The sequence below is a fragment of the Gymnodraco acuticeps genome, unplaced genomic scaffold, assembly GCF_902827175.1.
Source record: "Gymnodraco acuticeps unplaced genomic scaffold, fGymAcu1.1, whole genome shotgun sequence".
NCBI classification, from domain to species: Eukaryota; Metazoa; Chordata; class Actinopteri; order Perciformes; family Bathydraconidae; genus Gymnodraco; species Gymnodraco acuticeps.
In genome coordinates, this window is record NW_022989977.1 from 2,719,564 (window position 1) to 2,732,511 (window position 12,948).

A 12,948-nucleotide genomic window follows, 5' to 3' on the forward strand; every position below is an offset into this window, starting at 1 on the left:
TTGGTGTTATTTTACAACCGATGTGTTAACATTCTAAAAATAAATACTTTTAAGATAATAACTAATTTTCTGTTAGTTTCTGGGATTAATAATGATTTACAGAAGGTTTTTCTTGCCCGAAATTGGCCTCCACAGTTTTGGCTCCAGATCATACTTTCTTTTCGTCTCCCTGACGTACTGGCCCTTTAAGAAGCTCCACCGCTGCACTTGGCTTTTTTTTTCTTCCAGCTCAGTGTTTCACTATGGCGAATGGATAAACAAACAGAGCCCAATGGGTAGGAAAGCGGCATTAACGGTGAACACATCTGCCCTTTAGTGACTAACACCAGTCCGGTGACTGGTGGAGGGTTTTCTGCAGGGTGTGCTCTCGGGACACGGATGCTGTCAGTGCGAATAGAAATGAAAAGAGCGAAAATAGTTTGCCTCTCCACACTGAGCACCTCGGTTTTAGCAGCCGATGATACAGGCTAAGCGTTACTGGACTCCGGACCCTTTCTTCTCCTTCTGACCGCTTCTCTGGGCTAAACATGGAAGTAGCAGAGCACTAACTAACACCGTAGCTTCAGATATCACTCAGCTGTTTTCATTTTGTTTTTACTTCAGTCGGTTTTATTTCGCTCGTATTTTTTCTTATTATTAAGTCGAGTTGATCTGCCTTAATAATGTTGACAGGATCCAAAACCACCTTCAAAGTGAGGCAAATGCTCCCAGATATCAAGGTAAGGCAACGTTTAGTGAAATAACTGACTTTTACCAGCACTAGCATTAACACATACTTAAAATATACTGTCACATACGCTGAGGTATATTTGGGAATCCCTGTCCTGCTTTTTCTTTTGTTTGTCTGATTCAAAGCAGATGTCAATTTTAAGTTTTTGTTCATGAACATGTCTGGTTTGGATTCAGTTGAAGAGCCTTTGAACCCATCATTTTTGCACATCATGTTTTAATATTCTCTTTTGGGACTTGCCACTTTAGTAAAAGCTCTAATATGAAGAGAAATTCAATTTCATTTTCAGTTTGATTTTCCAGTTTAAATTTGATACATTTATTTCACAACACTCAATTTTGCTTTGTCAATACTATAACTGATCACCACCACCATAGGACAGGAAGCAGGAAACACCGGCCATCATTCATCTTGCAGAGCTATGTACATTCAGTTAGTCTGCAGCTGGCTGTATTTTAAAACCTGCAGTCCTGTTTTAGAGTCTGCATAGGGCTGCTGTTTCCTTCTTTCTGGAGATGCATAGTAACTGTAAGAGGACATGATGTCGCAGGCTTTGGCTTCATGTCTTATTAAAGGCCAGTGAAGGGGTGGTGAATCTTAATCACTTCTCGTAGCAGGGGGTTTTCCTCATCTGGGATGAAGTTGTTTTACACCAGACAATCATCTTCCCTGTGCACTGAACAGTTGTAGCCTGTCTCAGCTGCTTTAATTGCCTAGGAAGGCTTTGAAAGGTCACATGGTGCTATAATGAATTGCTTTGAAATGCAGTAGATGAATCCTTGCATTTTGAATGATCAGTAAGATACTGACCCAGTTTTGAAGCACCTGAGAGGATAGAGGTTAGAAGGGGCAGTTTGATAGACAACACAGATTCATGTGCACACACAGTATGGAAGTGTTCAGAGTTTCTCACTCCTTTGGGAACAGTCTCTTGGCTCTTTGTGCTGCCTGGCTTTTTGTGTCTCGCTGGTTATTTCCAGCAGCCGCAGGGGGAATCGGTAACAGATGCCTCTTTTCTCTGCCCTGGGGCGAGGCTTGCATGTGGAGTGGGGGGTGAGCACTGTGAAACATCTGGCTGTCGTCATGGAGACAGCAGTAAGGAGGTAGAGGAGTTTTGAATTTGATTACCTCCAAAAGAGACACAGACATCATCACATTGCCCCACTGATGGAATCCCATGTGTCCAAGTATGAGAATGTGGCTGAGCATAAAATATGGTAATGCAGAGTAGTAGGCTGTGTGGATGATATGCACAGGCCACCCACACACTCTTGTGGGTTTCACTTCCAGGAGCTGCTGAGACTGCTTCAGAAAACCAAATCCAATCCTGGGCTGAATTTGGACCAGATGGCTTTTTGCAGTTTGCAATGACTCATCTGCTCTTCCTTAATCGTGGTTTAATATCCGAGTCATTTTGGATGCCATACATTATGATCATGCTGCAATTAATGATCCTTTTTTGAACACCGTTACATTTGCGGATGCCTTTCTTGATTATTCAATTATTTTTTATACCAAAAAAAGTCCAATTGCAATTTCCTAAAGCTGAAGGAGACATCTGCAACATGCTTGGTTTGAGCCTACGAAATGTCGTTTGACAAAGAGAATCAGCCAATTGTCACGATTTTGAAGCTTGAATCAGGAAATGTTTTTGCATTTTAGCTTTAAAAATGAATGAAAAAACATCATCAGTACATGCATGCTACATAAGAATGCTCATTCCTGCATCGTGCCAGTTTACTGGGCTGTGCCCATCCCCTTGAGTTCCCTCTATCTACATCTCACAGCCAGCTTTGAAGCAGTCAGCATGAAAGGCGTGCAGCACAAAGCTCCACAGAAGCAAAAATGCCAGAGGAGGGATCATCTGAGCTCTGCAGAGTGGCTGAAGATCCAAGCCTGATGGGAGCAGGCCGAAGCAGAACAGTCACCCACGCCCGCTCCCACAGGACCCAGACCTCACATTCACTGCCAGCCCCCGAGCTGCAGAGGCTTCCACTGTTTAAACAGAGCACAACAATGGGCTCTTCTTAATGGCAGAGCAGATTTATGTTTCCGTTAGAGGTGTATCGATCTGGCATTGGGGGATAATTAACCCGAGGCTCTATTCACTAGTGAAGGGGCTGAGAGGCTAGGTCCTTTGTCTGTTTTGAGTGTATATAACGGTTCTGATCATCTCACCCGTGGGACCTTAGCTGTCAGAGTAGAGGTGACTTCAGACCACATTTCATACAAGAGACTTATGATTATGAGGCACTGAGAATGCAATATCAAGCATTATATTTTCACTTAAGCTGTTTAGCTGACTCTGGCATCGGCAATGATGTACTGTTAGTGACAATGTAAGAGGCTTAGTGAGTGTGCTTCAGAGAGGAAGAAATGTTGCTGTGGAGAGACACGCTGCATGTTGTAGACATAATATGATTTGTTCACAGAACGGTCTGTCTGACTATTGGCAACCCCAGAGTCCTTTTTAAAACAAGAAGCCCAGACGCTGATATGTCAGGGCTCCAATGACGGCCGGTATAATGATTGATGGAAAATCCAACAGGAGGTGATTTGTGAATGCTGGCTAATTTTTACTTGATGATTTGTAATACTCCCATTCCTTATACACCAGGATGATAGCCATGAAGGCTTGTCAGTAAATCTGTCACCTTTGGATTGATTGCTTTGAAATTTGGTCCCAATAAACCGAAATAACTTTGGTGATCCACTGACTTTTCACCTAGGGCCACAATGAGGTTAAAGGTCCCATGTCATGGCCATTTCTACTGATCATAATTCCATTGTTGAGGTCTACTAGAATATATTTAAATTGTGCAATTTTCCAAACTCCCATTGGTTTCTCATACAGCATCTCTGTATAGTATGTGTATTCACTCTCTGTCCTAAACGGCTTGTTGGAGCTCCTGCCCCTCCTCCCTGTGAGCCCAGTGTGCTCTGATTGGTCGGGACGTTGCGAGGCTCGTTGCTGCGAGGAGCGGACAGGTTTCCGGGTCGGCGATACAGCGAGAACAAGCTAAACTCATCCTGAGCACACACAAACACTCACAGCCGAAGTAAAAACAATAAGTGTGGCTTGATATTGAGTAAGAAAAAGGTTTATAACGCTGTGAGCATGGGTCTGCAGAGAGCATTTCTCTGCGATCCCAACTCGTCTATTACCAGCGTTCAGGGAGCTCTACGCAAGTCAATGGGGACTCCCTGTTAGTTAGCCAAGGGATCCTGGTGTGTGAGGTGCTCCGCGGATTGGTCCATCCGGTCATTTGTTGTTGATTTGGGTGTTCACACGTCACAGAACCCAGGAAGAAAACAATGGAAAAAGAGAAATCTCCAACGAGGCGTTCTGGGGCAGCATAGACAGGTCTTTTCTGTGTTAGAGTTTTACTCGCTACAGGGTGTACTTTGAGGGTTGTTGACTCTGCAGACCGTTTACATGCATAAAAACCTTCATAACACACAAGGGGACGGGTAACAACCGGAAAAGCATGACATGGACCTTTAATATTACATTTTCTTTTGTAAAATGTCTGGACAACTGTGGCTGTACTTTATAATCGGTTTATTTAGAAAACATAGTGCGCCTAAATGCAAGATGTGATGGTGACTATGATCAATAGTATACCTGCTAAACACCAGTTAGCATGATAGCATGCAGATGTTAGCACATAGCTCCAAGCAATGCTTTGGGTAAATACAGCCTCACCTAGCTTTTAGCATGACTGTTGACCTACTATCCTGGTTTATTTGGCCTTAGATGACCTTTGAACCCTCTGTACTGTCATAACATTACAACAACTACACAAATATGTAATTCTCTGCCGTCACTGTACAGCAAGGAGAGGAGGAGATAATTAAGAGTCAAATATGTAATGAGACAATCATTTTGTAAATAATGCAGTAGGGATACTGTTAAAAGAGCCAGTAATTATCTGCTTGTTGAGTGTCTACTGTACTGGTGTTATAATTAAGAAAGGATAAGAATGAAAACACTGCCCCCTAATATCCCCTTTCATTCAAGGTTTCAGAAAAAAAGAATGCTTCAAGAGCTGTGCTAATTGAGGAAGGCTTTAGCAGAGAAATGGGTTAAAAGCTGGGTTTATATGATGTGATGCAGAAATTATCTCATCAAATATTAACTGTATGAACTCTCAATTCATAAATCATTTAATAATATTTCCCCCTATATGTCAGAATCAGTTATACTACTACTACTGCTACTTTACTGTGTGTTTTTCACATTCAGGCCAAAACGTAGCTTTTGCTGTAATGCGGTTTCTAGATTAGGTAATTATTTAGATTGATAATACACTACAGGTAGTATATTTCCACAGATTCTTGTTCCACTGTTCGCTGCTGATTATTTTCAAGGCAGTTATTTAGTCCTTTAGCTCTGACCTTGGGGTTGTAGTTTCAATGCAAGAATAAAGCTGATTCCAGGTCTTCTGTTTCTATCATAGCAATTTAAAAACAGTACATCCTTGCAGGTTTGCTTCTAAAGGAAAGATAAGGATTTGAAAGAAAGTCAAAATGATTAGAAAATGATGACACTTCGCAATCCACTTTATATCGTTGGACAAAAACATCTCATGTTATTCTTTCTGGAATAAGAGGAAACAATTCAAAGTGTGCCCCATTTAGAAAAGATTACCTCGTATCGTCTTTTTACTTCTGAGCCAGCTCACACTATCATACTGTATGCCTGTCCCCATTCATGTTGGAAAATAAAAGCACAGTACAGTAAAGCTAATGTGAATTTTACAAGCCCCAAAGCAGAGCATATGTCTGTAGGAGCCGCTTTTCAAAGACACTCTTAACAACACAACAGCGTGTTTTGGAACGGCACTTCAAAAAGTATCCATAATTCAGTTTGCTTGTTTGTTTAGTTGGAATGACTAACTGTTATTCTACGGACGAAAAGTTTATTATTATTATTCCGCCGGTATTTTGGCCCTCTTCTCCTCCCGCATTGAACATCGCAGAAACTCTGTTCAAACATCAAAACGTTCAGCTCGGTTGGGAATCGATGGCTATTACTTTTCTCATTCATAACTTTCATAATTCCAGAGATACATCCCATAATACATCACATTTTTAACATTGAAGTCAATGGAGGAAATCTTCAGACTTCAACAAATCTTCATGCGATTCAACTGCTAACTGTTCATTCATACTTTCACTCAGAAACCTCATTCCAACTTTAAAATGTTACACATCTTTCTGACATTATTCGTGGAAAACAACTTTTAAATCTGATTCTTACTTTTAGAGATATTAAACATTGTTCAGACCTTGTTTTAGAGGTTTTCTTCACATTTTAACATTAACTAGAGTGCGTGATGTCACAGCCAGAGGGTAAGAAATCTTGAAATGTGCCTTGATATTTTTTTTTAAAACTGCCATAATTCCCAAACCCTACATTCTTGAGACATAATTTTTCATGATAAACGTAGGAAAACATCTCGTAGCTTGAAAAATGACACATAATTAAGCAAAAATAATTAAACAAAGTGCCTCTTGAGGGCATGAAGTGACAAAAACGTTCAACACGTCTCCATTAAAGCCCATTGTAATTTCAGGCTGATATTTCCTCACAGCAGCACCCGCACACCTTTAGTTAAACTGCCAAAAAGGCCACATTATTAACCCGAAAGTACAAAAAAATTACACTTCAGATACTCAACTTCCTTGACATGCTTCACGTTTTGAAATTTCACAGATATCTGTTATCGTTCTTCCACAAAACGTTCACATGTAAGAGGTTCATCTCTCATTCAGAACAATGAAGCCTTTGAAGTCTAGCCACCTCGTTAGCTCAACTATAAACACCTGTGCAAAATGCCGTTGCCATGGAACGGCATCCCTCGCCATAAAACATGATGTCACTATAAGTCCAATGGACACGGTCCAATCGTCCCCCAATCTTCACTTGTATATCACCGGTCCATGCCTCAACAGCTCTACGCCAAATTTGAGATCTCACCACATGCCGTTTCCATGGAAACACATCCCTCGCCATAAAACATGATGTCGCTATAAGTCCAATGGACACGGTCCAATCGTCCCCCAATCTTCACTTTTATATCACCGGTCCATGCCTCAACAGCTCTACGACAAATCTGAGATCTCACCATATGCCGTTTCCATGGAAACGCATCCCACGCCATAAAACATGATGTCGCTATAAGTCCAATGGACACGGTCCAATCGTCCCCCAATCTTCACTTGTATATCACTGGTCCATGCCTCAACAGCTCTACGACAAATCTGAGATCTCACCATATGCCGTTTCCATGGAAACGCATCCCACGCCATAAAACATGATGTCGCTATAACTCCTATGGAAATGTTCAAAAAGTGCTCAAACTTCACCTGTGTGCTAACAGTCCGGCCGTAAGGACATCTACGGGACAGTTTTGAGATTTCTTCAAATGCCGTTGCCGTGGCAACATAATGCTCGCCATGAAACACGGTTTTCTCATAACTTCAGTGAAACTGCTCCAAATGCCCCAAAACTTCACAGGTTTGGTAACGATGCAGCCATCAACGCATCTAAGCGTAGTATGGGGTGTCGACAAATGCCGTTGCCATGGCGACAGATCATTCACCATCAAGTTAGTTCAGAAGTTTGCAGTTCAAATATTCTGCTGCTTTTCCAAGCCTTTTTACTTTCTTTTCTTCTCTCATCACACATTCAAGCCCCCAGTGTTCATGTATCATTTCAATCTAAATTATTCACTTTCTTCTTACACATTACATTTCAGCATAGCAGTTTAGCGTCAGCTTTTCAGCATAAAGCATTCCCACTAGCAATTTCTTCAGGAATTGCATTCTCTAGTTTAAAATGATATTGTTCAGACTGTTAAAATGCAACTGAGCAAGGTATGTGTCACAAGAGTTTGCGTAGTGAAACAACTCTCATTAATCTTCCTTATTAGCGGTTGTCCCACCACTTAAAATAGATTTCAAGAGATTATTATGTGCCTATTATTGTCCCTCTTGAATTCCTATGCCAACTTCCTTGTGACGTTGGCTTGTTGTTGTTCAAGATAAAAGGAAGAATGTTCCAGACAAGCACACTTACTGCAGAAGTATGGGCGCAGTAGCAAAGGAAAGCCATGAGCAATGGAAACTGCATTACGCCGTGGCCCCCCTCCCTGAGGATGAAGGGAGGGAGCAGAGGAGGGCAAAAGTGGGGCAGCACGGCAGCATGGAGGGGAAGAGAGGCAATGCAAGTAATAAATTGGGGAAGCTGAAGCCACACAATTAAAGCAAAAGTGTTATGTCAGCTAAACACTGCCCTGGAAATGTGGTTTTAAAATAATGTGACAGGCAGCCTTACTTATGCACGCCATGGTTCTGCTTGAACATTATCTCATTCCCATTTTCCTGATCTCTGTTTCACCCTGCAAATGTAGCAAGTGACAGATAAATGCCTTGGCTTTTCCAATGGGCATTGCTGTATATATTTCTGTCACATGAGTTGTGTCTACAAATCACATTTTGGCTAGATAAACCAAGGGAGCTCCACTCATATCAGCCTTTATCACATTATGTACACAGTCTGCAGTAAGGTGCCAGCAGTATCTCACCTTGTGTAGTGCGATGTTGTGCAGTGTGTTCACTTGCCTTACAAGACCCTGAGGCCTGAGTTTGTCAGGCTTCACAACCTTCAGAGGACATATCTAAGACACTAGACTTATGAAAGAAGGAACAAAAACAGATCTGAATTGCCTCTGATGTTCTTCAAAGGGGATAAAGAATTCAGCTGTGGGTTTGCTGGGTGTTGATGCAGAGACTGAAAGAAAGCATAATGAAATGTTAAAACCAGATGAAAAAAAAAATGAACAATGCTTTGGCAAGCAGAAGCTAACTCTTGTAAAACTTTACTGTTGTGTTTTTCTCTGGCGGTTTTGCATTCAGTCTTTGAATTTAGTCAGTAAAATTGGTAGAACTATAACAATATTTAAATATGTGTCAGGAAGAAAACCATGCTATTGGCTCAAACTTGTTGTGTGCAAAAATAACGGCATAGAAACAGAGCAAACCTTCCCGTATGACATTAATTAGTGCTCGTGTCTGGATTGATTAAAATCATTCTTTGTTTTTATAATGTGATCATGGCTCTAGTTAAATAATCGGCAGAACAAAAATATGGTAAAGGTTAGTTGGTTGGATAACGGTTTACAGTACAGTGGGGCAAAAAAGTATTTAGTCAGCCACCAATTGTGCAAGTTCTCCCACTTAAAAAGATGAGAGGCCTGTAATGTTCATCCTAGGTATACCTCAACTATGAGAGACAAAATGAGAAAAAAAAAAATCCAGAAAGTCACATTGTCTGATTTTTAAAGAATTTATTTGCAAATTATGTTGGAAAATAAGTATTTGGTCAATAACAAAAGTTAATCTCAATACTTTGTTATATACCCTTTGTTGGCAATGACAGAGGTCAAACGTTTTCTGTAAGTCTTCACAAGGTTTTCTCACACTGTTGCTGGTATTTTGGCCCATTCCTCCATGCAGATCTCCTCTAGAGCAGTGATGTTTTGGGGCTGTCGCTGGGCAACACAGACTTTCAACTCCCTCCAAAGATTTTCTATGGGGTTGAGATCTGGAGACTGGCTAGGCCACTCCAGGACCTTGAAATGCTTCTTACGAAGCCACTCCTTCGTTGCCCGGGCGGTGTGTTTGGGATCATTGTCATGCTGAAAGACCCAGCCACGTTTCATCTTCAATGCCCTTGCTGATGGAAGGAGGTTGTCACTCAAAATCTCACGATACATGGCCCCATTCATTCTTTCCTTTACACGGATCAGTGGTCCTGGTCCCTTTGCAGAAAAACAGCCCCAAAGCATGATGTTTCCACCCCCATGTTTCACAGTAGGTATGGTGTTCTTTGGATGCAACTCAGCATTCTTTCTCCTCCAAACACATCTAGTTGAGTTTTTACCAAAAAGTTCTATTTTGGTTTCATCTGACCATAAGACATTCTCCCAATCCTCTTCTGGATCATCTAAATGCTCTCTAGCAAACTTCAGACGGGCCTGGACATGTACTGGCTTAAGCAGGGGGACACGTCTGGCACTGCAGGATTAGAGTCCCTGGCGGCGTAGTGTGTTACTGATGGCAGCCTTTGTTACTTTGGTCCCAGCTCTCTGCAGGTCATTGATTAGGTCCCCCCGTGTGGTTCTGGGATTTTTGCTCACCGTTCTTGTGATCATTTTGACCCCACGGGGTGAGATCTTGCGTGGAGCCCCAGATCGAGGGAGATTATCAGTGGTCTTGTATGGCTTCCATTTTCTAATAATTGCTCCCACAGTTGATTTCTTCACACCAAGCTGCTTACCTATTGCAGATTCAGTCAGCCCAGCCTGGTGCAGGTCTACAATTTTGTTTCTGGTGTCCTTTGACAGCTCTTTGGTCTTGGCCATAGTGGAGTTTGGAGTGTGACTGTTTGAGGTTGTGGACAGGTGTCTTTTATACTGATAACGAGTTCAAAGAGGTGCCATTAATACAGTTAACAAGTGGAGGACAGAGGAGGCTCTTAAAGAAGAAGTTACAGGTCTGTGAGAGCCAGAAATCTCGTTTGTTTGTAGGTGACCAAATACTTATTTTACCGAGGAATTTACCAATTAATTCATTAAAAATCCTACAATGTGATTTCCTGAATTATTTCCCCCCATTCTGTCTCTCATAGTTGAAGTGTACCTAGGATGAAAATTACAGGCCTCTCTCATCTTTTTAAGTGGAAGAACTTGGCTGACTAAATACTTTTTTGCACATTTGCTTCATACATAAATATATCTAAAACTATGAACCTAAGACTTCAAGATAACATCCAGATATGATTAGTTGCAAACTGGCAGACTCTTGGGGGTGTTTGTTAAAGTCACAGCCAGACGCCCTCACATACAAAGAAAACAACCAGCTATGAATACGTGTGATTTGACTACCTTTTCAGGGAGCAAAGGTCCTCTTTGTGAAATGTTTTTTATGGGGGCCCACAAGCTTAGAGTCTCAGGTTTTCACGAGCCGGGTGCTCACACAGAATCCACCGCACTGCAGAACTGTTAGCACAGCACTGGCGACTCAGTAGATTCATTGTTATTGTTCACACATCCTTGCTGACTCCGATACATACCGGTGCTTTGTGATATGGCTGGTGCTGCTAATAAAACACAGATTCATAGTTTCATTGTGAGGGAAACTAGGCTCTACAATGTATAGCTTTCCTTAATGTCAACTCAGCACTTTAACTCTATTTCTGTGCCGCTTTAAAGATTGTTCAACACCTGTATAACCACACCGTTCTCTCACATTGCAGGGCATGGCATGTTATGGGCCGATATGTAAACAGCCTTCACAAGGGAGGGGGGGTTAGTAGCAAAGTTAAGTGGAAGCATATGTGCTAGTAAGTTCACAGCCTGATTATAGAAAACTCTGTGGCTAAGTGGGGTTGTAGGCTTGCTTTTAAAACACACCAGAGTATGTGAGACTTCATGACTACTATAGAGAAAGCTGGAACAAACAACAAGATGGAAACTCAGCATCATGGAGCATTGTGGGGTTGGCTTTGTGTCTTTGTTTTTGAAAGTGAGTCCATCAAGACAAGCATTGAGAGAAGCAGACATAACTTATATTTAATCAACAACACCAAAGGGGGAAAGGCTCTGTCCTTGTGTTAAGTGCGTTCTTTATAGTCTATTTCTTCACTTTTAAAGACATATAAAGAAAGAGTCTGCAAATATGGTTCCATTTGAAAAAGAAAACTGTTTTCTTAGTCGTTCTGGGTGTTTTTGTTCTTGTGAGTTGTGGTTAACAAAATGTTATCATTGTTGTTGTTACGTTCTTTATTTAAATACACTTTTCCAATATACTGTATACCATTTCACTCACTTTTTTAAATTTAAACTTTGGCACATGCCCTTTTGGTTTCTTCAGATGAGAAGATCTTTGCCACCTCTTTTTGCCTCTTATATTTAAAGACACATTTTCTCTTCCAAAGTTCTCTTATATCACTGTTACAGACAGAATGTCCGTTACAGACAGTGATGTGTAAAATACAGGCTGAATAAGCCAAGTATGATTAAGCAATACTAATGTATGTTCTTTTTTCCCAACAGGAAAGGATGCTGAGTCAGAGTGGGGTGAGCGCAAGGAGTCGAGATGTGCTCGGTCTCCGCTGCCTACCAGGTAGGATTGTGCTTTTACAGTATAAGCTTACTTTAGAAACACCTACAAAGTTATATTATTTTTTTTACGTGTATTTTTAAAGAACACTATTACCATGATCCATACATCAGTTCCCTTTTGACGTCCTAAACTTCTGCTTTTGAGAAAACCACACTAACTCCCTGTTCTGCACATCTTGACCTCATAACTATGCAACTATGTTGCAAATGTATTATCTTTTCAATTTACACACGGCATCTATTGCACGTCTGTCCGTCCTGGGAGAGGGATCCCTCCTCTGTTGCTCTCCCTGAGGTTTCTCCCATTTTTCCCTTTAAACTGTGGGTTTTCTCCGGAAGTTTTTCCTTGTACGATGTGAGGGTCTAAGGACAGAGGGTGTCGTATTGTCATACTGATATTTTGTACAAACTGTAAAGTCCACTGAGACAAATGTAACATTTGTGATATTGGGCTATATAAATAAACATTGATTGATTGATTGATTGATAACTGAAGAATGATTCCAGATCCTGTGACAATAAGCCGTTAGCAGTTGAACATCACAGCAAGTCAGACACAGGACTGCGTAGTAGAGTAATACATAATATACCGACTCCCAACACAAACTTCAGCTGCCGTGCTGCTCCAGGATCAGATGATGAATCCACATTGAGGCAGAAAGCTGCTGCCCTCATTGTTCTCTCTGGTTGGAAACTTGTAGCCACACCTGGAGCAGGAATGTCACAGCAGGTGCTTTGCCTTTGAGATGGGAAAAGATCTAAAGCAGAAAGCTAATCTGAACACAAAAGGGGAATGGGAGCCTCAGTTGTTTGGCTATGGTAAAACGATCTTGCAGCTTTATTGCATAATGAGTTCTGCTCACAGGAAGGGCTGCAGGATAAGAAAAACTGATATTGCATTATTTTCATTAAGCAGTTAGAAGTTAGGCTATATGACCTGTTTGAGCTAATTTGCCTTCTTGACTCATAATAAATGTGTGATCATTGCATGTTTGCTGCTGCATCCTCAGATGTTAGTGCGCGTTC

At 41.3% G+C, this 12,948-nt stretch overlaps 1 protein-coding gene across 1 annotated transcript in view; it reads left to right on the forward strand.

Moving 5' to 3' along the window:
- The first annotated feature begins 230 nt into the window (after positions 1–230).
- Positions 231–12,948, forward strand: part of mtmr11 (myotubularin related protein 11) — a 41,194-nt gene continuing 28,476 nt past the window's right edge. The window contains exons 1-2 of the mRNA XM_034211426.1: positions 231–719; positions 11,854–11,923. Of these exons, the coding sequence (XP_034067317.1) occupies positions 663–719; positions 11,854–11,923 (127 nt within the window). The 5' untranslated portion in view covers positions 231–662. The remainder of the gene's footprint in view (positions 720–11,853; positions 11,924–12,948) is intronic.